General features: G+C 37.3%; 3 protein-coding genes and 1 long non-coding RNA gene across 4 annotated transcripts; 1 reads left to right on the top strand and 3 right to left on the bottom strand.

The window, feature by feature from the left end:
- The first annotated feature begins 6,807 nt into the window (after positions 1 to 6,807).
- LOC103403800 (probable 1-deoxy-D-xylulose-5-phosphate synthase, chloroplastic) lies at positions 6,808 to 11,147 on the top strand. The gene is made up of 10 exons (XM_008342646.4): positions 6,808 to 7,379; positions 7,531 to 7,662; positions 7,751 to 7,915; positions 8,032 to 8,182; positions 8,633 to 8,904; positions 9,013 to 9,286; positions 9,525 to 9,832; positions 9,978 to 10,259; positions 10,356 to 10,640; positions 10,751 to 11,147. The coding sequence occupies exons 1-10, from the start codon at positions 7,254 to 7,256 to the stop codon at positions 10,898 to 10,900; spliced, it is 2,145 nt and encodes a 714-aa protein (XP_008340868.3). The 5' UTR covers positions 6,808 to 7,253; the 3' UTR covers positions 10,901 to 11,147.
- A 3,508-nt stretch (positions 11,148 to 14,655) lies between these two features.
- On the bottom strand, positions 14,656 to 15,367 carry LOC103403878 (heavy metal-associated isoprenylated plant protein 19). The gene is made up of 3 exons (XM_008342729.3): positions 15,286 to 15,367; positions 15,111 to 15,192; positions 14,656 to 15,036 (listed from the first exon to the last, which is right to left on the bottom strand). The coding sequence occupies exons 1-3, from the start codon at positions 15,322 to 15,324 to the stop codon at positions 14,768 to 14,770; spliced, it is 390 nt and encodes a 129-aa protein (XP_008340951.1). The 5' UTR covers positions 15,325 to 15,367; the 3' UTR covers positions 14,656 to 14,767.
- Positions 15,368 to 16,332: 965 nt separating this feature from the next.
- Positions 16,333 to 18,114, bottom strand: LOC103403799 (peroxidase 24). The gene is made up of 4 exons (XM_008342645.4): positions 17,830 to 18,114; positions 17,344 to 17,535; positions 17,057 to 17,222; positions 16,333 to 16,884 (listed from the first exon to the last, which is right to left on the bottom strand). The coding sequence occupies exons 1-4, from the start codon at positions 18,049 to 18,051 to the stop codon at positions 16,481 to 16,483; spliced, it is 984 nt and encodes a 327-aa protein (XP_008340867.3). The 5' UTR covers positions 18,052 to 18,114; the 3' UTR covers positions 16,333 to 16,480.
- A 2,796-nt stretch (positions 18,115 to 20,910) lies between these two features.
- LOC139192831 (uncharacterized) lies at positions 20,911 to 21,562 on the bottom strand. The gene is made up of 2 exons (XR_011577262.1): positions 21,473 to 21,562; positions 20,911 to 21,370 (listed from the first exon to the last, which is right to left on the bottom strand). It is a non-coding gene; the product is annotated as an uncharacterized lncRNA (long non-coding RNA).
- Positions 21,563 to 26,543: the final 4,981 nt, after the last annotated feature.

The raw sequence follows: 26,543 nt of genomic DNA, 5'->3' as shown, positions 1-26,543 counted from the left end.
AGCAATTGCCTAAGGCGGCGGCAATAGGGCGGTTTTTTCCCAAGGCCGGCGGAGTTGGGGAGATTGAGAAGAATGAGTATTGGGGATACATCACTAATGGCGGTGAAGAAGCTTCGGAAAAGTTGTCAATCTGTCATTCCCCTTACAGTGATCCATTCCTCAGCAACGGCAGTGCTTGAAGACGGCGTTCATGGCTTTGGCACCGAACCTGCATAAACCGTCGTGGACAACGCGGAGCCGCTTCACGGAGAACTCCTCGAGCGCAGAAATTGCATCGTCGTCACTAGCTCCTCATGCTCATCAGTACATGCAGAGAAAGGACCTCTTCATGCCCTCCGCTGCTCTTCGTCCGTCCTTGCAAATTCCCTGGCAATCACTCCCCTTTAAAAAGAAAAAAAAATGACAGCCATTGGTGGTGTCGGCATGGGCATCATATAAAAAAAAAGAGAAAGAGTCATGGTGCGGTATGATTATGGTGGCCATCATCTAGTTAGTGGTGATGGTGTGAGCACCACAGAAAGCAAAAAAAAATAAAATAAAAAATAAAAATAAATAAATAAATAATAAAAAAATATATTAAAAAAAATGATGGTGCGGATTGCACCACATAAAAAAAAAAAAGAGAAATGCATTGAGAGAAATAGAAGTCCATTTTATTTATTTTTTCTGGAAATTTTACATAAATTTGCATTATACATACCTTTAAAATAAATAAATAAATAAATAAAATCAAATTTACAAGAGGGGATCTTCAAGGACGATCAGGCGGCGCCTCACCACTCGGCAGAGCTCCAGAAATGAGAGGCGCCGGAGGTTGACTGTTTGAAGCCACACCACTCGGCTCCAGGAAGAAGAGGAGCCAAAGGTTGATCATCTGGAGCTTCATTACGCGGTACAGCCCTAGAAGACGAAGGCAAATGCTGTTGGAACAAACCCACAAACCTCTGATGATCAAGTAAAATCTGACCATCAGATTCCTGCATCTGGTCAATCTTTCTTTTCATGTTTGTAGCATAGTTATGCGCGAGCCTGTGTAACTTTTTGTTCTCATGCTTAAGCCCTCTAATCTCCTGTTTGAGATTCATCACTTCAGCTGCCAATGATTCAACTTGACGGGTTCGAGCAAATAGACGTTGGGCCATATTAGATACAGAACCTGCACACTGCACACTGAGAGCCAGAGAATCCTTGACAGCCAACTCATCAGACCGTTTGGAAAGTAGTCTGTTATCTCTGGGAGTGACAAGGTTTCGGGCCACCACCGCAGCGATCATATCATTCTTCACCACCGAATCCCCAACGGTAAGAGGATCAGTAGGGGATATGAAGGATGGGCGCCATATGTTGTCTGGAGAAGGCGGGACTGCCTATTCACCAAGATTCAAGTCAAAATGACGGTCGGAGGGTCTAGACATTTTCAAAGTGTTGAAGAAGTGCAAGAAGGGAGTCTCTACAAGCAAAAAAATTCAAATGTGCTTTGAAACGAACTGCATGCCTCTATAAAAAATCAGCACTCGACGGGATTTCAGAGATCGAAGAGGCGAGCTCAGAATTCGAAGAGGCTAATTCAAAAATCGAAGATGCAAGCTCAGAAATCGGAGAGACATCTTGCTTTTCCAGACGCGTTAGCACCCGACACACGCAAACTCAGCTTTGCGGAAATCACGGGCAATTTGTCGAAGCGCCGATCCCAGATATCGAAGAGGCGCCAGTCTTTTTCAGCCTCGTGAACACCTGTCACATGCACACTCAGCTTGGCGAAAATTACGGACAATTTGTCGAAGATTTCTGATAAAGAAGAAAGCACGTGAAGCTATACTGATCAATCACTCAATGGTTGCCGACACGAGTGAAAGAATAATACCTCTACAGGGATTAAAGGACTTCCTATAACTGTCCACCTTCACCCTCCATAGCAAGGCAGACATACAGAACCTTTCTTCATCTAAAAAAAATGCTTTCCCAACGAAGGCTCTCGAGTCACTCAGTGTTCCTTATTCCTTGGGGTACCTCTGCAAGCAAATGACTCCAAAGCAAAAGTATCTCATATCATACTTTTTCCTTGTCCTTTCCTTTGTCCTTGTTCTTACCTACAAAGACAATGATAAAGAAAACAATATGCCGGAACCTCCACTCAAACTCGGGTAAGGAACCGACTGCTTGGAACCCTTCCCTGATTGCCTACCTAGCACTGCTCTCGAGTACTCATCTCCCACTGCTGCTGTACTTCCAGAGAAGCTGCCACATCTGCCTGAAGAACAGATAAGGCAAGTGAAAATGATACCTTGCAGCACGTGGAGACAACGTGCAGAAGAAACAAGCAGAGAAGAATGCAGCCTGCACAGTCAACTCAGCAGAAGGAGTCTGAGATGAGGAACTCGACAAGATGCCACATCTGCCTGAGGAACGGATAAAGGAAATGAAAATGATACCTTGAAGCATGTGGAGACAAGTGCAACAAAGCACGTGCTGATTCATTCGCTACTTCTTCAAAATCAAAAGTATCTCATATCATCAGGGTTGCAATCACTCTGGGTAGTGGACTCGTTTTGACCCTTAAATTCTTGGGTCGACTCGCTAGGCGTTATGGGTTGCACGTGCCGATTCACCACCATTGAATCAAATCCTTAAAGATCAAGTCACCAACTGGAAGAAGAGCCCATCAATCTTGAAGATCATACCGTTGACCAAACTGCTCAGGTGTGAATTAGAAAGATTGAACAAGGCAACAAGTCGTCACCTTTACCTCGTGCCTGCTTGCCATGTGTTCGAGTCAACCTTCAAGAATCAAGCCTCGACGGCCCTTGAAGAAGCTTCCAGCCAAATTCAAGATCAAGCCTCGACGGCCCTTGAGGAAATCACAAGTCCAATTCAAGATCAAGCGTCCACCATATTTGAATCAAATCCAGTTCAAGAATAAGCTGTGGAAAACCAACAATTGGTGGAATCCAGAAAATCCTCCAACCCAGTTCAAGATCAAAGCTGTGGAAAGTCAACAAGCGCAACAAAATACGTGCCGATTCATCCACTACCAAAGCCAAAGATCATCTACCACATGAAGCTCCTTGTGGTCCAAATTTCAACCTTCAAGATCAAGTCTCGACGGCCCTTGAAGAAATCTCCAACCCAATTCAAGATCAAGCCTCAACGGCCATTGAAGAAATTTCTAGCCCAATTCAAGATCAAGCCCCAATGACCCTTGGATCGACATCTACAGTAAGGGACTTCAAAACGCATCTCCTACACGCGACAAGCACATGTATACAATGCGTATTAAAGTGGGGGCATTTGTAGACATCGAAATTTCGATAAATAAATGTTGACCGATAAATCAAAGTTTCAACGCTCATGTATTACATAAATTTTACACGTAGCGTGTGTCTAAACAAAAAATCAAAATAAGTTGGAAAAGTTATCAAACAGGACACGTGTCAACACCTGGCAGAAACGACTTATTTCATCTGGAATATTATATTCAAAATTAGGCCTTAGAAATTTCTATAAATAGAAGGCTAATTCATTCATTTAGGGGGAACCAAAATCATTAGGCAAAATTCTTGAAGCTCTGAAACTCCGAAGCTCTCAAGCATCCAGGTTCCCGAAGAATTAAGAAAGCTCTCTTCGTTCTTCGTTCTTCGTTCATCGTTCATCTTAAGATCAAGCCTAAACGGCCATTTGGATCAACAATCATCCACCAATTCAAGATCAAGCCCCGACGACCTTTGAAGAAAGTGTTCTTCGTTCTTCGTTCATCGTTCTTCCAAGATCAAGCCCCGACGGCCCTTGGATCAACAATCCACCAATTCAAGATCAAGCCCCAAAGGCCCTTGAAGAACTTCCACCAATTCAAGATCAAGCCCCGACGACCCTTGAAGAAAGCACCATCGTTCATCATCCGTTCATCCAAGATCAAGCCCCAACGGCCCTTTGGATCAACAACGTCGACAAATCCACACATCCAACCGTTCTTCAAGATTAAGCCCAAAAGCCCTTGAAGATCCGTTCATCACTGTTTTTCAAGATCAAGCCCAAAAGCCCTTGAAGACACGTTCATCACCGTTATTCAAGATCAAGCCTTAACGGCCCTTGAAGAAACACTCATCCTTAACATCAAGCCCCAACGGCTCCTTGAAGATCCGCTCAAATCCACCTTCAAAGATCAAGCCCACGACCCCTTGAAGAAACTTCCAACAGTTCATCCAAGATCAAGCCTCAACGGCCCTTGGATCAACGAAACATCCACAAATCAATACCTTACGGAGATCGAATCAGAGGATCAAATTTGAGAGAGATTGTAACCCAAAATCATCAAAATACAAATATTATTTTGTGCACGTTGTTCTTGTTGCTTTCGTTTCAGGAAATTTTCGTGTTCACAACATGTCAATTACATAATTTTTAAAAATAAAAACTAGTAATTGATTTAGGGTTTTAATACTCACACCCTTATTTTATTCCTAATTCATTTTCAATTCAAAACATTTCCAAAACAAGAAAAATAAAATTAGAATAAGTTTGTACCCATTAATTTATATGTACCCATTCATATAATTTTTTAATTTTTTCTAACCTTAAATGTACCCATTCTTAACCAATTTCTTATATGTAAAATGTACCCTTTTTTAATATAAAAAATAAGTAAAATGCACCCATTTTTTGTATAAAATTCATTCAATCTTTTTTCTAATCCATTTTTTAAACTTATATGGGTACATTCTATTTCTTTGATTTGATAACGTATTCATGTTAAGTTTAATAGAAGAAATTTAATAATGTTATTAAGCCTAATATCTTTTTTTTGTCTTTTGTGTTTTGGAAAAATGTACCTATGTTTTGGTACAATAATTTTTTGGTTAGTTTTGATGAACATACCATGTGTGTATATATATATATATATATAAACACACATATACAATATATTGGGGAGTATAACTTATCTTTAATATTTTTAATCCCATAAATTATGGGTTTCATTTAAAATATCATTAATATAAATAGCTACAAATTTTATTTTTAATTTAAAAATATAATAACCTATATAGAAATACATTATTACATTAATGTCAGAGACTTCGATAAAAAATTGAAAACTACAAAAGTTTCAATCGAAAAATATTGGTAGTTAGGAACAGTATCCAAAGTCCCCCATATTATAATCTATGGTTTCTTCAAGTATTTTGTCATCAAAGTTTCTTAACTCCTAAGATTTTCATGAGCATGGAACAAAGATTGCAACACACCTTATCCATTCATTCATATTTTAATGCATGTTGAAGAAGCAGCCAAAGCAGCATTTCTGAATTCAGAAAACCTTACCTTATAATCCCCATCCAAATCCACTGCATGTAAAAGGGCATGTATGCAAAGTTGCAAACCCCTCCAAGGCATTCAACAGAGACGTTCCTACCTTGAAATCCAATCTCTTCACAAAATAATAGCTATTTATTTATTTTTAATATTATTTTCCTTTTGTTCCAAGTTTCAAAACAATAACGCAATATATCCCAACATTTTCAGTAAGGTTATTAGACAAATAACTAATTATCAAAACCAAACCCTAATTTGCTTGAGCATTAATCAACCGACAAAGATTCTTGTCTATTAACTAATCAAGGCAAGAACTCATTGCAGAAATGCATGAAACAACTATATTAGCACTGAGTTCAAATTTGACATCTTGTTGGGGAATGCCGTAGGTCCGAATTAGACATCTTCCGACATCCATGAGGCCAAAATGCTAAGAAATAAACATTAGACTAAGGTAAGAAAACGGGTGACAGCGGTTCTGTTGTGATTATGTTGGTTTTAATTCCCAAAAAAAAGAGAAGGTGGCACTGTCGTTAATTGCAAAGAAAAAGAAAATGTTTCTATGTCGTTATTCGTTTGCAGTTAAAAGAAAAGGAAAAAGAAAAGGGCAGGTCTGTCCTAATTCGTTTGGTTTTAAGTTTTAACCGTAGAAACAAGGAAAAAACGGCTTTATTGTGATCCATTTAGTTTTAACAGCATAAATCAAGGAAAAAATGGCTCTGTCATGACCCGTTTAGTTTTAACCACATAAATCAAGAAAAAAGCAGCTCTGTCATGACCTGTTTATTTTCAATTGCTTGAATCAAGGAAAACGTGGCTATGTCGTGACCCGTTGAGTTTTAACTGTATAATCAAGGAAAAGGTGGCTCTTTCGTGATATGTTTAGTTTTAACCGCATAAATTAAGGAAAATGCGCCTCTGTCATGATCCATTTAGTTTTAAAGGAAATGACGGCTCTATCGTGATCCAATTAGCTCAGTTTTAATCGCATAAATAAAAAAAAGACGGCTTTGTTGTGATCGTTTAATTTTAACCATAAAAATCAATGAAAAGACAGCTCTATCGTGATTCCATTAGTTTTTAACAACACAACGTAAGGAAAAATACGACCTTATTGTGATCCGTTTGGTTTTAACCACGATGAAAAGAAAAAGCAATTGTGTCGTGATTTGATTGATTTTAATTGCGAAAACTTAAAAAAATGTGATTCTTTCCTGGTTAATTTAATTTAACCGCGTAAGAAAGATAAATTGTGTAAATAATGCTAATATAATAATTGCCTACAACTATTTTGACATTGACTAATACACCATCAACATCATCTCATTTCACTTCATTTTCAGTACATGCATTTTTGCACTGGTGGATAGTGGATCTCCAACAAAATGCACTGCAATTAAAATTGCTGATGTGGCAAATCCTGGTCTAGACACGTCAGTCACTCCACACAATTTGAAAAATGTTTTGGTGTAAATGCTTGCTGGATTCATAGTTATCATCCACTCTATCCTCTTGTGATTTCTGATGACGTGGCCCAATGAATGCACATGCAAAACAATCACCCAGAAACACACTTTACTGTCAAAAACACAGCCATGGAATGGGAGTAATCACATATACACAGCTATGGAATGGGAGTAATCACATATACAAAGTCACCATTTTTGGTCTTTGAAAAAAGGCTCTTAATTTCCAATACACTGCTCATCCACTCATTCTCTCTCTCTCTCTCTCTCTCTCCCCCCCACCCCCCCTTCTCTTTATTTTATTCAGTAACTCCCACTGACACTATCACCATTTCAGTGGGGAAAACTCTGAGACTCCCAGAGACCTTAGTTTCTTAATACCCTTTTCTGGGTTCCTCTCCATTTCACCTCTGATTGCAAATTTGAAGCTCTTGAGCTCCATTTCTTCTTCTTCTTCTTCTTCTTGTTCTTGTATATGCAATGGCTCTCTGCGCATTCTCATTTCCTGCACATATCAGCAAACCAGCAGCATCTGCAGATGCTCAGAAATCCCACTTCTCTGTGGGAACACCTCTTCCATGCCCATCTCAGCAGAAGCTCAATCAGGTCAGAAAAGTTTGCATCTTTCTTGTAAATTTCACAAAAGGCACTCACTGCATGGATGATTTGAGTTTTGGAGAAATGGGTTTTGTTCGAAATGTCAATTTTATAATTCAGAACAAAATTTTAGTTGTTTTTTTGTTGTCTTTTGGAGCAGGTGATGAGAAAAAGGCCAAGTGGGATTTGTGCATCACTGTCAGAGAGAGGGGAGTATCACTCACAGAGACCTCCCACTCCTCTCTTGGACACCATCAACTATCCAATTCACATGAAAAATCTTTCTGTCAAGGTATATATTTATTTATTTATTTTTTATTATTGATATATTTGCATTGGTTGTAATTGATCTTGCTTGTGCTAATTAACTGTTAATTCAGGAGCTTCAACAACTAGCAGATGAGCTGAGGTCTGATGTGATCTTCAATGTTTCAAAAACTGGAGGCCACCTCGGTTCAAGCCTTGGTGTTGTGGAGCTCACTGTGGCTCTTCACTATGTCTTCAATGCTCCTCAGGACAGAATCTTGTGGGATGTTGGCCATCAGGTTTCTCACCTTCTTTGTTTGGTTGCTCTCTTTGTCTGATATCGAATAAGCAATGATTTGATAACTTCAAACTTTTCCATGTTTTGATTGTAAATCGTGATTTTTGTTTTGTGTAGTCTTACCCACACAAAATCTTGACTGGGAGGAGAGATAAGATGCACACCATGAGACAGACAAATGGATTAGCCGGCTTCACTAAGCGCTCTGAGAGCGAATACGATTGCTTTGGCACTGGTCACAGTTCCACCACCATCTCTGCAGGCTTGGGTAATTTCCTCTTCTGATAAATGTTGAGAACTCAAATGTATTGAACTTCAAAGTGTTCCTTTTTGGTTAGAAATTGAATTTCAGATTAGAATATTAATTGATGATCTGAGGTAAAAGGTTTCCGTTTAACAATTGGGATCAAAACATGAATGCCCCTTGGGAAGTTCCACACAATTGTAATTATAAGACACTTTATCATGTAATTGTCTAAGTGAAGAGAATCTGATTCCTTCTACTATACTCTCATGTAACTATTTACGATTTGATATACTTGCATCATGCATTGGTTTTTATGGAAAAATGTTATATTTATCCTCACGCCAGTTTTTTCTCTGAATGATCGTATTGACATCTATTTAATTTCTATAATTTCAGTCTCGATTACATTTTTAGATTTAAAGGTCAATTCCTCATTTTGGTTTTTAATCTAGGATGTTAATGGAAATGCAGGGATGGCAGTAGGAAGGGATCTAAAGGGAGGAAACAATCATGTAGTTGCTGTAATAGGTGATGGTGCCATGACAGCAGGGCAAGCGTATGAAGCCATGAACAACGCGGGGTACCTCGACTCTGACATGATTATTATTCTTAATGACAATAAACAGGTTTCTTTACCTACCGCTAGTCTTGACGGACCCATCCCGCCGGTAGGAGCTTTGAGTAGTGCTCTCAGTAGGTTGCAATCAAACAGGCCGCTCAGAGAATTAAGAGAGGTCGCCAAAGTAAGTAATACTTAAGTCTGAACATACTAAAGCGTAAGGAAAACACTTACATTTCCATAAGTGTGCAGATTCTGATTATGGTTCAACTTTGATATGCGATTGTTGCAGGGTGTTACTAAACAAATTGGTGGCCCTGTGCATAATCTGGCAGCAAAAGTTGATGAGTATGCTCGAGGAATGATCAGTGGTACTGGTTCTTCGCTATTTGAAGAGCTTGGACTATATTATATAGGTCCGGTCGATGGTCATAACCTAGATGATCTTATTTCCATTCTCAAAGAGGTTAAAATTACCAAAACAACAGGTCCTGTCCTGATCCACCTTATCACTGAGAAAGGCAGGGGATATCCGTATGCAGAAAAAGCGGCAGACAAGTACCATGGTATATACATTTCTTTCTGAAGAGACAAATAAGCAACACGTGCATTATTATTTATTGAATTGTTTCTGAAATTAAATCCATTATTGTACGTAAACAATTTATTCACTGATGATTCTTTAAAAGGAAAACTGAACGTCTTTAATGCCGTTAAAAGATCTCATTCGTGTGGTCTGCATGAGCGTAATCTGGATATAGTCAATGAAAAGCGAATAAAGTAGTTTTTCTTTTGCTATTGCAGGAGTGGCCAAATTTGATCCGGCAACTGGAAAGCAATTCAAATCAAGTGCTAGTACACAATCTTACACAACATACTTTGCAGAGGCTTTGATTGCAGAAGCTGAAGCGGACAAAGATATTGTTGCTATCCATGCTGCAATGGGAGGTGGAACAGGGATGAATCTCTTCCTCCGCCGTTTTCCAACAAGATGCTTTGATGTTGGAATAGCAGAACAGCATGCGGTTACTTTTGCTGCTGGTCTGGCCTGTGAAGGCCTAAAACCTTTCTGTGCAATTTACTCATCTTTCTTGCAGAGAGCTTATGACCAGGCAAGCTATTAGCTTCTTTCATCTTTAACTTCATCCATCATTGTTATCTTCTTTCAGAAACTGATATGGTGCTACTCTTAGATGGTCAGAATATTACTGAAAGAGTATATAAACTCAAATATTGACTTCCATGTTTGAGCCTCAGGTAGTACATGACGTAGATTTGCAAAAGCTTCCGGTTAGATTTGCTATGGACAGAGCTGGGCTGGTCGGAGCTGATGGTCCTACGCATTCCGGGTCTTTTGATGTCACTTTCATGGCATGCCTTCCTAACATGGTGGTGATGGCCCCTTCTGATGAGGCAGAGCTTTTCGATATGGTAGCCACTGCTGCTGCCATAGATGACCGACCAAGTTGTTTCCGATACCCAAGAGGAAATGGGGTTGGTGTTGAGCTGCCACTAGGGAATAAAGGAACTCCTCTCGAGGTGACTTTCAGCAGTATCTACTACTATATATCTATCTATAGCAACCATAAATTTCAATAATTACAAGATGATTGAACGTTGGCAATTTGCCTACAGGTAGGAAAAGGAAGAATATTGATCGAAGGGGAAAGAGTTGCACTTTTGGGTTACGGAGCAGCAGTACAGAGCTGTTTGGCTGCCTCCTCTTTGGTGGAATCCCATGGTTTGCACCTTACAGTTGCTGATGCACGATTTTGCAAACCACTGGACCGAGCTCTCATTCGCAGCCTTGCAAGGTCACATGAGTTTCTGATAACTGTGGAAGAAGGATCCATCGGAGGGTTTGGTTCTCACGTTGCTCATTTCCTGGCCCTTGATGGCCTTCTTGATGGAAAACTCAAGGTATGCATTTGATTTTGTTACAATATACTATGATTTCTCGATGACTCTTGCATAAACATTGTACTCCTCAAATTCCTTAAAAACTCACATTGATGCTCAATATCTTGTAGTGGAGACCAATTGTTCTTCCTGACCGGTACATTGACCACGGTTCCCCTGCTGATCAATTGGCCGAGGCCGGACTCACCCCTTCTCACATTGCAGCAACCGTATTCAATATGCTTGGACAAGCAAGAGAGGCCCTGGAGATAATGTCATGAAGACAGAAATTTACAAAGCAGCACCATTTTTTTTGCTGTATACAAAACCGAAACTGTGACGCTCTCTATTTCCATCCGTATAAAAAGTCCCATATTTGAGCAAGGTGTTGCATTAGGTAGCTGAAGGAAACCTAAACAATTCAGTTCATCAATTAGGAGCTCCAACTAGTTGAGGCACCTGAGATTGTAACATGTCCTACAAACGCAAGAACCGATTTGTGACTAGAAGAAAACTCTTTTTGAGTCTTTTGCATGGTGTCTTTTGAGTTTTTAACTTAGTTGCTTAACCCATCCGCATCCAAGTTTGGTTTCAATGTCATAGTAGCGTTCTGATTCAATAATGCATAGCTGTAGAAAGAAATTTACACATGATATTATGTTATTAGATTGAAATGTCATGCAGTGGGAATCAGTTGTTTGATTTTAATAATGCATTGTTAAGGGATTGTTGACACGTTTTAGTAGAGAGAGAGCAATTGGGGTTGTGGCGTTTCTAGGAGGGTTTGGCCAGGGCACAACATTCCATATATGTGTAGGCAGGAAATTAGTTAGTGGTGATTGATTTGAAATCACATCATACAAAGTATATGTCATGAAATGTCATGTCATCTATTCCCAAAGAAAAACAGCTAACAACAATTTGATGGTGCACATAAAAATATTCCCAAGTGATAAACCCACATCTCTCAATCCTCCAATTATATCTCATGAATGTCAAATCTCCAAAACCTTCCCTTAAATTGAAAAGTTACGCCACTTTGCCCTATTGATCATGAAATAAAATATACAAAACAAATATATACTTAATTAGTTCCCCAATTACTTAAATAATCAAGCTATAGAAAGAAAAAGAAAATTCCTCACCAATTATGAAATGACAGTCAATGAAATAACAGTTGAATTAAAAGATTCTTTTTCTTCTTCAAAACCGTTTTAAGTGTTTTTAACTATAAAATGGAGTCTCGAATTGATTATTTGAGAAGAACCCAAAATACACCAGGATGAACAATATTGCATTAATTTCACCTATAATTAATATGAAACAAATAAATTGATTTGTGTACTAAATATCCTAAAAAAAAATGGAGTTTTAACGAAAAACCTGCAGTACTGTTCACTTTAACGAAAAACCATATTTTTACATTAAAAAGTCAAACCTAGTATTATTCACTTTACCCTTTATTTTGTCCTTATTATTAAAACTCAAAGCTTTCTAACCATTTTTGTCACAGCCCGTCCCGGGATTTTATTCATCGAGAACGTGAAAAGACGAATTTACCCTTAGCGGGTATTAAGGTACGTATGTGTGGCATATTATTAGTCTAAGTACATTCCTAAAGTTTTATAAAGTTTGGATATGATTTAAAATGGATTTATATTTTGTGTGGTTAGGGATTAAAGAATTGGAATTGGATGGTTTGGATTGACCACACCCACACACGGATAACCCTCCATCCCCCGTGCCTTCTCTCTCTCTCCTCCCTCGCTGCTCTCTCAGTTTCTCACTCTCTCCCTCTAATATTGTACGGACCTCACCACAAAACCCTGAAACTTCACGGATCGAAGGTGCCAAGGGCACCATTGTGCTCGTGAAGACTCTACGAACTCAAAGACACCATTTTCAGGTAAGAATCCTTCGTTTTCACGTTGAAAACTCGAGGTCCGAGTTTGGCACTATTCATGAACTTTTTGTTGGTTAATTTTTAGGACAATCCAAGCTCATAGTGAGCTTAGTGAGGTCCCAAGGAAGCTCGGAGTGCTTCGTTGGAAGGAATTGGACGTCGGGATCACGAGGGTTAAGTTTGGCCGGTTTTGCTTGGATTTTTCCGGTGAGATTTAGTTGTTTTTGAAGCTTAAAAGTAGTATATTGTGATTCTACATGTTGAGGGCTTTAAATTGATATATTATACGAAGAAAATGGTTGAGAAACGAAGGAGAACGAAGCATTTGAAAATTCCCCAGTTTTCCGGCCACCGGAAAAACCAGTCCGGCGAACTCGCGAGGAAGAAGGTGCGCGTGGGCGCGCGTGGACCCGTGCCTTCCTTGGCGCGTGGGGGCGCGTGCTACAGTAAAAAATTATTTTAAAAATTTTTCGACGTCCGTGACGTCGAGTAGATCACTGTGGTATATTCATATACCCAAATTGAGCACCGTATGAGAAAGTTATTACGATTATTGGTTAGATGCTTTAAATAACGTTTTATAGTTTTCGCATTTAGGTGAAAATGTGAATTGACGATCCGACCGTTGGATCGTCACCAAACTTTGATACGTTGTAATACGTAATATTTGAGGATTATAGGAACTTACAGATTGGGAATCCGAGTTACGGATCTTCCGGAATTGGAGTTGTAAGTTCATAAAATAAAATGTTAACCGTCACTTAGTTTTGGAAATTGACGGAGATCCGACCGTTGGATGGTAATGAAATTTCAGGATGTTGTCCTAGAGATATATTGTGGACCTCTGGAAGTTATGGATTTAAAATCTGAGTTGCAGATCTTTCGAATCGAACTGCGTAGTGATGTGTTTTATATAAGTTATATTCTATCGATATGATTTCTGAGGTTGGATTTGATTATTGTTCTAGGCGACGATCGTCATGACGCCTTGATGTGTTATGCTAGGGAGTTGTAGGGCGAACTCCAGGTGAGTGGGCAGTTTTGTTTTCGTATTACCTATATACTATTGAGTTTTCCCAGAAATTGAATTTAAATGAAAGTATGATTTAAAATGCCATGGATAGATTTATATGAAAAGTATGATTTGAAATGTCATGCATAGAAGTATATGAAAAGCATGAATTGATGTATGATGCATATATATATGTGAATTGGTGCTGTGGACGCACAGGTAAGTATCAGGTGAGTTTTATATTATTCATGTGCATTGTTGATGTGTATATTGTGGATAACTCATAACCTGCAATCATGGTGTTAGTGCTTATATTATTCACCACACCGCACGCTCGTCTTGGATCCAAGTAGGTGGATGTCGTACAGACCAAGTGAGGGTTCCGACATGCTAGTCGTATAGATTACTAGATGTGATTCCGACTAGTGGGTGACCTTAGATTATGTGCACAGATGATTGATGAGAGAAGCACTAGAGCGTATTATTACACCATCCATGTCGTACAGACTACTTCAGGTAGTTCCGACTTATCTGCAGTGTAGTGCCGTACAGGTCATCGAGGTGACTCCGGTTGGATTGGATGTTGAGCTATGGAATTAACCGTACAGGACCAACTGCAGGGTCTCCGGTTAATTCAACTTTTCACCTGTTACATTGATGCATCATTTATTTTGTTTTCGAAATTAAAACATGGCATACTTTCGGGTTTTAAAGAAAAATTGATGATTCGAGATTTATGAAAAGTATTATGTTATTATACTATTTTCTGGGAAAAGTATACAGGTTTTACAGTGAGGGGTTAAAATTATTTTTGGCGAAATGTTTTTGAAAAGCTTGGTTTTACTGACCCACTCAATTTTGTTTTTCGCCCCTCCAGGTTCTTGATAGCAGAGTTTTGGTGGCCACGAGGAATCCAACGGTATTCTGACAGAATTCACAAAAGTAGGACTCACCCTCGAGGGTTTCCATTTTAATAATTGTATTTTAAAAGCTTCCGAACTGTGTAAATGGTTACGTCACTCTCATGTGACGGCCAGCATGCCCTCCTTCGGGACGGGGTGTGTCAATTTTCATTAGTTTTCTTAAAAAAATAAATAAATAAAAGTACGGTCTATATTACAGGCGCCTGCCCCCATCACAAGTCCGTAGGTGTGAAACCCGTAACCATTTACGTGAAAGGCGGACGCAATCAGCATCTGTTTAAACACAAACTTTGTTACTCCCTCGTCCCTACTACATTATGCAACAAGCATTTGGATTCTCATCACTGAACATGAAAAGAATTTCACTCTCTTTACAGCAATCAAAAAATGGCGGATAAACATTTGGTTTTGTCAGATTTCCCTCACCGGACGCATCTTTTGGTTTTTCTTCCTTGTCAACCACAATCTCCACTTTCTTGCCCGTCTTTTTCCTCAGTTTCTTCAACACCTTTTGTGGGTCGATTTTCCCAGTCACCACAACTTTGTGTTTCTTCATTTCTGTCGTAAATTTCTCCACCCCTAATAGTTCAATTAATCCAAAAACTAAATTAAAATTAAAACAAATTTAAGATAAAGCTGTAAAAGAAGTTAACCTTTGAGTTTGCGGAGGGTTTTGACGACGGTTCTTTCGCATGCATTACAGTGCATCGAGACTTTGAATTGTACTGATACAACCTATGGATGAATGAAAACGAAATCTAGTTATGTAATTTTGAGTCCGACATGTGATGGTAAAGGGTAAATGTGGGTTAAAACGTAGAATCTTACTTTGAGTTCTTGGTCATTTTTCTTCTTACTCTTTCCCATTGACACTGTTGAGTGTTGACGACGAGAAGGCAAAACATGCAAATTACCCATGCAGGGATGGAAGTTGAAGAGACACAACGGCAGTTCGGTAAATATTTGCATGTGTTTGGTAAGAGCGGTTATTAAATCGAGTCGTCAAATTACGGACATGCCCCTTCCTTGGTCGGAAAACGAATTAACAGTTTGTCAGTTTTTTTTTTTTTTTTTTTTTTGTCCCTTATTTTTTTTCCCGCGATTTTCTGAATGATGTTCCAACGTTTCCAACTGCGAGTTTCTCTTTTGCCACTTCAACACTTCAATCTTACCCAACTTAGTTAATGCAACTGACTTTTTTTTTTTTTTTTTTTTGTGAACAAACTGTTTAGGGTTACTCTCATCACCAACGTTAGACTATGTTGAGAATGAGTCCACATTAATGAGATGATGGATATTGCATGAGTTTATAAGAGGTTGGCTACTCTTCATATTGTTAATTGGTATTATGATGGAACCTCAACTTTCTTCATACTGTACTCATAACGTCGAGTTAGAAGGACTTATGCATAACGATCAACTGACAGCTGTGCTAGTATGGCTTTACGTAGGAATTTACAAATCGCGTACCAATATTTAGGATCGCTAACAGCGAAACTCAAACCTTGGTGGGACTATACATAAGACAGAGACCATAATTACTAACTGAGTCAACCCTCGTTGGCTTTAAGCACTTGACTTTAAGAATGTAAGTTAACATACTATTTACCAAACTTTTTTGTTTCAACAAATGTCGTAAGATTTGGATTCAATGATAACAAAGTTGAGACTATATGCTACTAAATTAAGAGTTAGTTGATAATAAATTTATGGCCCATCGAGATCATAACAATTTAAAAATAAAAAATAAAAAAGAGTTGTATGTGATGAATTGTTCAAGTGGATAATTTAATCGTCTTCAATCCATTGCATTATGAATTTAAATCTTCTTTTGCTCGTAATTTAAAAGAATTTAATATAAATTATCCTATCGACAAAAACAAATAATCAGTCATTTCATAAAAGATTCGCAGTACAGCTTTTAGCTGTTGCAACCAAAGCCCTGCTTATTTATTTATTCCGTTGGAAAATATAAAAAAAAAATTACAGCAACTATGACATTACAGAAACTGGAATTTAATACTTAATTAGCATTAACAACCCTGCAATTCTTTCTAATCTCTCCACCATCCTGCTCTCGTGTTTTGACTCCAATGGCACCCATTTTCTTCATTGAATTCCCAAAGTAGGTCATGAAAATATGGAACCTCTCAAAACGTCTAACAATCCGAGCCGAACGCCGGTCAGTGAGTAGGGCAGCATCTGATGTCAACAGGCCTTTGTTTTGCCTCAACCCCGCAAAGTAATGACTGTCAAAGGAAACTGAGCTGTTGGTGTCCAGCGCCACCGCGACGGCCGGAGTGGTGCATTGTGTTCCCAAAAACTCTGCGTATTCTGGATCAAGTGTAGGGTCTATGTCACCTTTTCCGGTTACGTTCAGTCTCCTTTGAAATACAGCGCAATGTGCCACTCCAATTGTATGTGCCCCTACACATCGAAAAATGTTCTTTTGTTAGACGGTCAGTAATTTAATCAGTTGAACTAAACCATTGATTAGATAAAGTTCTCATTTGAATGTGTGATTTAGATTGATAGTCTAAAGACCTAACATGATATGATCATTTGATTATCGACCGGGAAGAGAAAACTTGATACATACCTGATAATGCCACAAGATCTATGACGTTCAGCCCCAAACCAATAAATTGCTGGTAGAGTGTGGTGAAGTTTGCACCTGCGGAGGGTAAGTTTGCTGAAGCCTCTGACGAAAGGGAGACTTTTCCATCTTTTCTCCCGGTTAAAACCTGCCACATCGGCCTTCCAAACTGCCCAATGATCGATAATAATTAAATATCACAAACAAATTTAATATATATCAATGATTTTATTTGATATAATAACAATATATATGGGAATGATTTGAGTGTGTATATATATGGCACGTACTTGATAAGAGACAGCATCTCTGGCTGCCAAGGCAACAATATCAGCACATGAGACGATGCCGGGACACTCTTCTTCTAATCTGGCTTTAATTTCATCAATAACCTCATAACCTCTAATATTCCTGTTTTGTATTGCTTCCTTCTCCGCCGTGTTGTCGCTGGTTGAATCTAGCAATAGTGATGCATCACATCCCTACAACAAGACACACACACACACACACACACACACACACATTAGAATATATAAACGTTGTACAGGTGGTGAGGTTTTGATAACAAGAAAAAAGGCTGGTAGACGCTCGAGTATCCAACCCAAAATCAATTTTAGGATACTAGGATAACATACTCTCAACGAGGCATAACGTGTAATTGTGTATGCGTGCACTTACATATAATAAGGTAATTAAGGTGCATCTTAAGGTTTTGCTACATGATCCATGCATGTGGTGATAAGCTGAAATGGAAAGGAATTGGTGCTCATACGTACCCTAACAAAACAGTCATGGTAGTGCATCCTTAGAAGCTTTGCTGCCATGGTAGGATTTTCTGCAACCTTGCTCCATGTGATATTCCTCACTATTCTTCCAATTTCAGGGCAACTCTTGTGATAGAACACCAGACTCAGCTCACCGAGACCGCCATTACAAACGCTAACAACGTCAACGAGCACAAGAAGAGAAACTAACACCACATTTATGCTAGGCCTCATGATCAAAGATATTTAACCAAAAACCCAACTTTTGAGTATGAGTTTGTTTTCTGAACACGTAATATGAAAAGCACCAGGACTCTAGGAGTATATATAGCCGTGGAAAACCTAGTTTCGAAATAGCTATTCTGGGTTCCTTGAGCTATAAATTAATCAATTAAATACTTATTTAAGTGATCTCGATTATCAATTGTATAAAATTCGATGTTCTTCATGATACATTTTGATATATAATTGAAGTATATGATTCGTTTAGTCAACTACTTTTTAATTGCAACATAAATGTAGCTGCTAGCTAATCATCTCTCGTTATTCGTTGAATAATGGCCGCCATTGACCAAATGAAAAACGAAAAGAAGAACAATAGTTGGAGTGCAAGCAATCTTCTTATTTAATTTTTTTTCGTTCTAACTTTCTCATTTTTCTTTTTCAATTTGCAATGTGACTGAATGATTCAAACTGTTTATTTTCTAAGTTGTCCTTCAAAGATCAAGTCTTGCTAAAAATCAACCAAATCTAAATCCGTTTAGTCATATGACAGTTGTCCAATAATAATCTAAACTATATATAAATAAAACACTCATTGTCAATCAAAATCTTATGAAATTACTAGTTTAACCCTTTAATTAAAACTGAATATGAATAAGAAATATGGACAGAAGTATAATTTCACCCTACCAAAATTTTGCTGTTTTTTTCAAAGCCTCACCTACATGTAATTCTAACATATCTCTAATTAAAAATTAAAAAAAATAAAAAAAATAAAAAAAAAAGCCTCTCCCCACTCTCACATCTTCTATCACTATCTTCCTCTCTCCTTCTACTTCAAAAACAAAAATACACACTTTGTGTGTGCCCATATGCTAGTATATATATGAACTAGGTTATTCAGTTAAACACTAAAATTTAGACAACATTTTTCGAACGGTTAAATGATTTCTAAATTAATTTATTTTGCAAAGTTAACCTTAAAGGATAAACTAGAAAGTAGATTGTATTGATCATCACAGAACGTTACAAGATGAAAATGAGAGCCGAAAATGTAAAATAAGAAGGTCCGACTAAGAAGAGCGGTATCATCCGTGTAGGTTTTTACAAAGTTTGTCAAAGCATATAAACAACTTAGATTCTGTCAACTCAATCATGGTAAGTGTTGGCGCCTATGGATATACATATAATGCGAGCAAATGTCTGGAAGCTGACAGAAATTCAAGAGTAATGTTATTCATACCATATTTTAATACCACATTTTTATACTATCTTAGATGACATCTGATTACATCATTTGAAAAATTTGCAAAACTCAAGGAAATGAATGAGAAAAACTTCTCGTATACCACACTCATCATTTAATTAACTAGTTTTTCTTAATTATTAATTTATTAAATAATGAACTAAATTTAAAAATCTAATTAATTCAAATGATGTGGCTATCCACATCAGATGTCACCTAAGGTGGTATGAAAATATGGTACAAAAACATGATATGAATAGCATTACACGAAATTCAATGTTTCATGGTAGCTAAGGTATATACTTTCTGTTAATATAATGCATGATTGCACGCAGGATCAATTATCTAAGTTGTCTGCTGTTGTTTTTCCTTAAGAAACATAACAAATATGTAATGGCTGGCAATATATAGAGTTTCAATCTGGCAATGTGTGTGTGTGTGTGTATGAAGCTTTACGGGCATAAAGCACACATAACCATTAAAAAAAGTCAGAACAGCTCGTTTTCTAGCCATGTACGTCTGTTCGTGGACTTTGATCACAAATGCTAGTTAAAATCTTTCATTCAAAGCATAATATATCATATATGTGCTCTTCGATTTGGGAATAGCTTCAAATCAAAGATTTGTTTTGGATATTCTTGATTAACCACATGTTAATCTCGCCACGCCGATCCTTATGCTCTTGTGTAGATAACTGGAGTCCAATAGTCGGATAATATTCATAACATTTAAATTAATGTTAATGATAATGTTAATCAACTTTCTAGTTTTTATCTCAAGAAACCATCATTAAAGTCATGCTGAAACACCTTAAACAGAAAGCTAAGCCACTGAAGTGAAGATGAATACACATAAATATTACTTTGTGACAAGACTTTGCTATGGTTAGTCGCCACACAAAGTGTAAATGGATATTCATAAGTATTAGTATGTAACCGACATGCTTAAGCGACTAACCGTAACATGGTTCTACTCAATCTAAGGAGCATATATTATCACAAATGCATTACCTAGCAACCAAAAATAGAGCCTTGGGTTTCATGTGTAAGCTCTAGCCACAAATCGCTATAAAAGCGCTCAAAGGCCTGATGTGAGATCCCGTATTTTTAGAATTTGTTTAAATGTTACTATTTCAGTCCCTTTTTTACCTAAAGCCTTTTTGCCATCGCATTTGTTATATTAGTTACTAAACCTTATTATTTGTGTACAACTGTAAAGGTTTTCGGATTATTTATATTAGAGAAGTTTGTTTTTTCTTTTTATTTTTACTTTTATTCTCGCTCCGAACCTGATCGCAGATCTAGGACGTGACACCTAAACCTGAAAACAGTTTGTATATGCATGTAACTTTTAATATCAATACTACTTAATCAAATGCAAAATTTTATCATTTCCAGTATTAATCTTTCTCATACATACTTTATTTGGGCGATAGGACAACAAGAATCGAGACTCTCACTCTAACCACCACACAATATACACATTGATCTTTGTCTTTTTTCTCCCCTTTCTGATAAAACAATATTAGTGGGGTAATTTGAGCTAAGTCACACAATGAGCTAATTATAATGAGGTATCGAACTCACTACTTATGAGAGTTGAATCTGAGACCTCTCACATACAAATAAAGAGAAATATCACTAGACCGTACTATTACCGACAAACATTAACACAACTCTGGCGTGCATCAAAATAAGTAGTATATATACACGTACGATGACATTTTCTCTATCTAGAAAACAACACTTAAATTAGGTTTATAATAAATCCTAATAAGAATGAAAGTAGAAGAGATGAAGATTTCAAAAGGACCTTAAAATTCATAATAAATTCATGGGTACCCTGCTGCCATGCAATTCTCCCAAAAGAGGCTATCCACCGTTTCATCCATGTTGCTAAGTACACCAACCAGCTTTGATTCCACTTCTTCTTCCTCATATCCTGAGGCTGCACCTTCTGAGTACTGCAGCCACACCTTGCTACGACACCAACTCCGCGCTCGATGCTGATCTTCTACACGATCCTTAGAGTAATTATGATCACAAGCACCAAATGTATGAGAGCTACATGATTCTGCGTCCTCATCTACAAGTAGTACTAGTGCTGCTTTAGTAGTGTGATGGTCTGCTGCCTCTGAATCTGCAGTGCCTTCAAATAAAAAGAAACAAGAAACATCAACAAACTTACCCTCTTTGCAAGCCATAATCTTCACCACTACTATTTCATCAAGTTAATAAGCTTTGTGATGGTTTTAATTAGGTGGGTTTTGATCTTGATAGTTCGTTTATAACATTTTTTTTATAGCTAGGGCTGTGGTTTTAAAACCTTCCTGTTTGTTGATGCAATAGTGACAAAACGCACTCTTTACTCCTGTTTGGTCAAAATGTGGTAGGTTAATTCTTGCTTGACATTCCAATTTGGTGGTGGGTTTTATGTCATCCATCCACTCCATCTTTCAAAGTATCTTGCTATTCACCTTCCACTCAAGAATGCTAGACAGTGCAAATTTCATGTCGGGAAGATATGCCTTATATGTGTTACAATGTAATGAATGACTTCACGATTAATTATATAGAGGAGGAATGGAAGAATTTCACAATGAAAGTTTGATATGTAAGAACCAATAAAGCCTCCTAGAAATCTTAGTCCAGTTAAACAAACCACGAATAACCAAAACAATTAATATACTACAAGTATGAAATATAAACCAACCTGTAGCAGTCATAGATGAAGCCATGATCAAACAAGTAGTAGACCTTCTCCTCTCTGTCAAAACCAATAATACTCAAACTAACAATAGGCCTTAGTTCAATAATGAGCGTATGTTTTGTGAGAGCAGAGGCTACTATTTATACACAATCAATCCATGTAATTCTCCTATTAGAATCCTTATTCAACACTGAATAAGTTTACCTTATTGTATACAAAGTGTTAAAACCAGTTTTCATACTTTCATTCAATCCTTCACAAATAAGGATTAAGTATACCTTTTTACATTGGGACTTTTCTATACGGATCTGAAATAAATAGCAGGCCTTAGGAATTATAATCATGATCATATTCTTACATTCTCCCACTTGATCATGACCTAAAACCATCGCACAACAATTCAGATCATTATAGAAGTGATCACTAAATCTCAATGAAAAATTACTTCATCACAAACAATCTATCAATGCATTTCAAAGAACTGAATCCAGAAATTCACTCTTTATACAATACAAAGCTAATTTCAAAATCACAGATACTCAATCTGCACCTTTGTAACATTGTGAACCAACTGATTAAAGACAAACTCAAAACAAGTTTGCTCCCACTTTTGAAGCCAAAACATTTAATATCAACACATGATATCAAATCGTAATCATCTCAATATTCAAACCACTTGAATAACATGATTCATAATCCAAGTAATTACTTAAACCAAAATCTCGAAAGATCATAAGTAATACTATGAACAACACTTTATAATTCAGCCAACTGCTTTATCAAATCAAAAACTAACTTTAAAGCATTGTAAGAACCATAAAACAAAATTTTGTCTTCTAGAACAATTAATCACAGATAATCTGGAAAATTTGAACGCAAATGAAAACATTCGATTATTCAAAACTAGCTAAAACATAAAACTAGTTGAAACAAAATAATTGAAACAAAACTAACTAATAAACCTACAAAGATGTCATCACCTTCAATACTTCTGTACCAGCAACTACTCCCACTGATCAAAAGATTCCAGCACTCCCATTCGAGTAACATGAGCTTTGAAGACTCCAATTGGTAAAGCTTTAGTCAAAGGATCTGCAACCATGAGATTTGTACTCAGATGTTGCACTTCTATAGTTCATTTCTTTACCATCTCCCGAACTTTCAGGAATTTTACATCCATCACTCTACTAGCAGAAGTCCTCTTATTGTTTTTAGAGAAAAACACAGCTGAAGTGTTGTCACAAAACATCTTTATCGGCTTTTGAATTGAATCGATTAACTTCAACTCACTTATGAAATTCTTGAGCCAATTAGCTTGCTTGCTGCCTTCAAAACAGGCTACAAATTCTGCTTCCATGGTGGATGTTGTTATGATAGACTGCTTAGAACTTTTCCATGAAATAGCTCCACCTCCAAGCATAAAGACATAACCTCCAATGGATTTTCTTTCATCTAAGTCTCCAGCTAGATCTGAATCAGTATATCCAGTGACTTCTAGAAGTGGATTTCTGCCATATGCAAGCATGAACAACTTGGTCCGTTGCAGATATCTTAATACCTTCTTTGCCGCAGTCCAATGAGCTTCACCTGGATTTGATTGAAACCTACCCAAGATGCCAACAATGAAGGCAATATCAGGTCTCGTACAAACATTTGCATACATCAAACTACCCACCAAAGAGGCATAAGGTTTGTCTCTCATCTTTTCCTCTTCCATTTTACTCTTGGGACATTGTGCTTTGGTGAATATGTCACCTTTATTGACAGGAACGTGGCCTCCTTTGCAATGCTCCATGTTGAACCGAGTTAGCACTCTATCAATATAGCCCTTTTGAGATAAACCCAAGAGTCTTCGTCTTCTGTCTCTCACAATCTCTATTCCAAGAACAAAATGTGCTTCTCCAAGGTCCTTCATTTCAAAATTAACACTAAGCATGGACTTAGTGTTCTGCAGTAATTGAGAACTAGAACTAGCCAGTAGTATGTCATCGACATATAGCATCATTATAATGAAATTTGATCCACTGAACTTGATATAGATGCAATCGTCTAACTTATTTTCAGTGAAACCATGAGCTGTAACTACTTGATCAAATTTGAGATACCATTGCCTTGAAGCTTGTTTGAGACCATAAATTGACTTATTTAATTTACAAACCATATCTTCCTTCCCCCTTTCAACAAATCCAATCGGCTGCCTCATATAAATATCTTTTTATAGCTCTCCATTAAGGAAAACCGTCTTGACATCCATCTGATGTAGCTCCAAATCGAAATGTGAAGTCAAAGCCATTATGACCCTTATGGAATCTTTTGATGAAACAGGTGAAAAAGTATCGTTGTAGTCAATACCTTCTCTTTGAGTGAACCCTTTTGCAACTAATCGAGCTTTGTATCTTTCAATTCTACCTTGAGAGTCTCTTTTGGGTTTATAAACCCACTTACAACCTATAAGCTTGATTTTGGAATCAGATTCGACCAATGTCCAGACTTTGTTTTTGTTCATCGATTCCAATTCCTCCTTCATTGCATTGATCCATAAGATTGATTGGGAGCTCTCTATAGCTTGATTGTAGGTGATGGGATCATCAATATCACCTATGTCATACTCAGATTCTTGCAAATAGACATAATCATTTGATATGGCTGACTTCTTTGTTCTTGTCGATTTTCTTAATTCTGGTTCAGTTTGAGGTGCTTCTGAACTGTTAACTTGCTGTTGTGTTTGCACAACATGATCTTCCAGCTGAGTCTGTTCAGATGTAGTTTCTGTTTCAAGTCCACAATCTACCATTTGATGATCTTCTTCATTTGGACTAATCTGTTACGGGAATATGGGAAGAATCTTGTAATTTTCTGCAAGAGAGACATATTCATCTGAGATTTGTTCCTCAAAATTAAATTCTTCTTGATTCAGATCTGCCACATCTTGGTCTTCTAGAAAAACAGCATTGTGTGACTCTTGAATTCTTGAATGAGCTTGTGGATCATAAAACTTGAACCCTTTGGACTTTTCGCAGTAGCCAACAAAATAGCAAGACCGAGTTCTTGCATCTAATTTCTTCTCATGTGGATTATAGAACCTTGCTTCAGCCTTGCAGCCCCAAACATGAAAGTAATCAAAATTTGGTTTTCTTCCAGTCCAAATTTCAAAAGGGATTTGTGAAACAGCTTTGGTTGGCACCATGTTGAGTATATAAGTTGCTGTTTTGAGTGCTTCTCCCCATAAGAATGCTGGAAGTTTAGCTCTAGACACCATGCTTCTCACCATCCCAATCAAAGTTCTGTTCCTCCTTTCTGATACTCCATTCTGTTGTGGCGTTCCAGGTGTCGTATATTGTGCCACAATGCCATGTTTCTCCATATAAAGAGCAAAAGGTCCTTTCTGTTGACCTGCCTCAGTATACCTGCCAAAATACTCTCCTCCCCTATCCGATCTAACAATTTTAATAGTTCTATTTAATTGTCTCTCAACCTCAGTTTTAAAAATTATGAAGCAACTAAGGACGGCTGATTTTTCACTAATGAGATAAGTAAAACTGAATCTTGAGAAGTCATCAATAAAATTCACAAAATAGTTGTTTCCACATATAGTTTTAACTGGAAAAGGACCACATACATCAGTGTGTATGATTTCAAGCAGATTTTGACTCCTCCTAGCTTCTAATTTTCTAGTATTAGTCAATTTCCCTTTCAAACAATCAACACATTCACTTTTGGTTTGAAAATCAAATGAGGGAATCAAATTGGATTTAGATAATTGTAAGATTCTCTCTTTCGAAATGTGTCCCAACCTTTTGTGCCACAAAATGTAAGAATTTTCAAAATCATGCATCCTTTTGGTGTTTACATTTAAAACATGCACATAATCCTTTTCAAGAGAACAATCCAATTGCCAAAGGTTTTCACGTAAATAAGCTTTTCCCAAAACTGAGTCCAAATTATTCTTTTGAAAAAACTTTATGCCCTCATCATCCCCAAGAAAAACCAAATTCTGTTTAGTTAGTTTTGATGCAGAAACTAGGTTCCTTCTCATTGTAGGCACAAAAAGTACATCATTTAGTTCAAGTATAAAACCAGAAGATAATTTTAGTTTCACTTTCCCTATAGCTTCTACAGCAACCTTAGTCCCTTCCCCAACAAAAACACTATAATTCATTTTATTTGTTTGTTTTTGTTTTTCAAAACCATGCAATGTATTTGTGACATGAACTAATGCTTCAGTATCAAACCACCAAGATTTAGCAGGAATTTCAACCAAGTTAGACTCCTCACATACATAGACATCAGTATTACCCTTACTCCTCAGCCAATCCTTAAAAGCTTCACAATCTTTTCTTATATGACCTTTGGTTTTGCAAAAGAAACATTTAAGCTTAGTTATATCTTTAATTTTAACTTTAAGATTGTCAGATTTCATAGAGGATTGAGCATATTTAGCAGGCATACCAGATTTAGAGACATTATCATAAGATTTAGAGTTCTTACTTGGATTAAATCCGCCACCCTTCTTGCTCTTTCCTTTGGATGCATGTACAAGGTTTACTGC

Source organism: Malus domestica, chromosome 16 (genome assembly GCF_042453785.1).
Source record: "Malus domestica chromosome 16, GDT2T_hap1".
Classification (NCBI taxonomy): Eukaryota; Viridiplantae; Streptophyta; class Magnoliopsida; order Rosales; family Rosaceae; genus Malus; species Malus domestica.
This window is presented reverse-complemented; position numbering and strand designations above follow the sequence as displayed.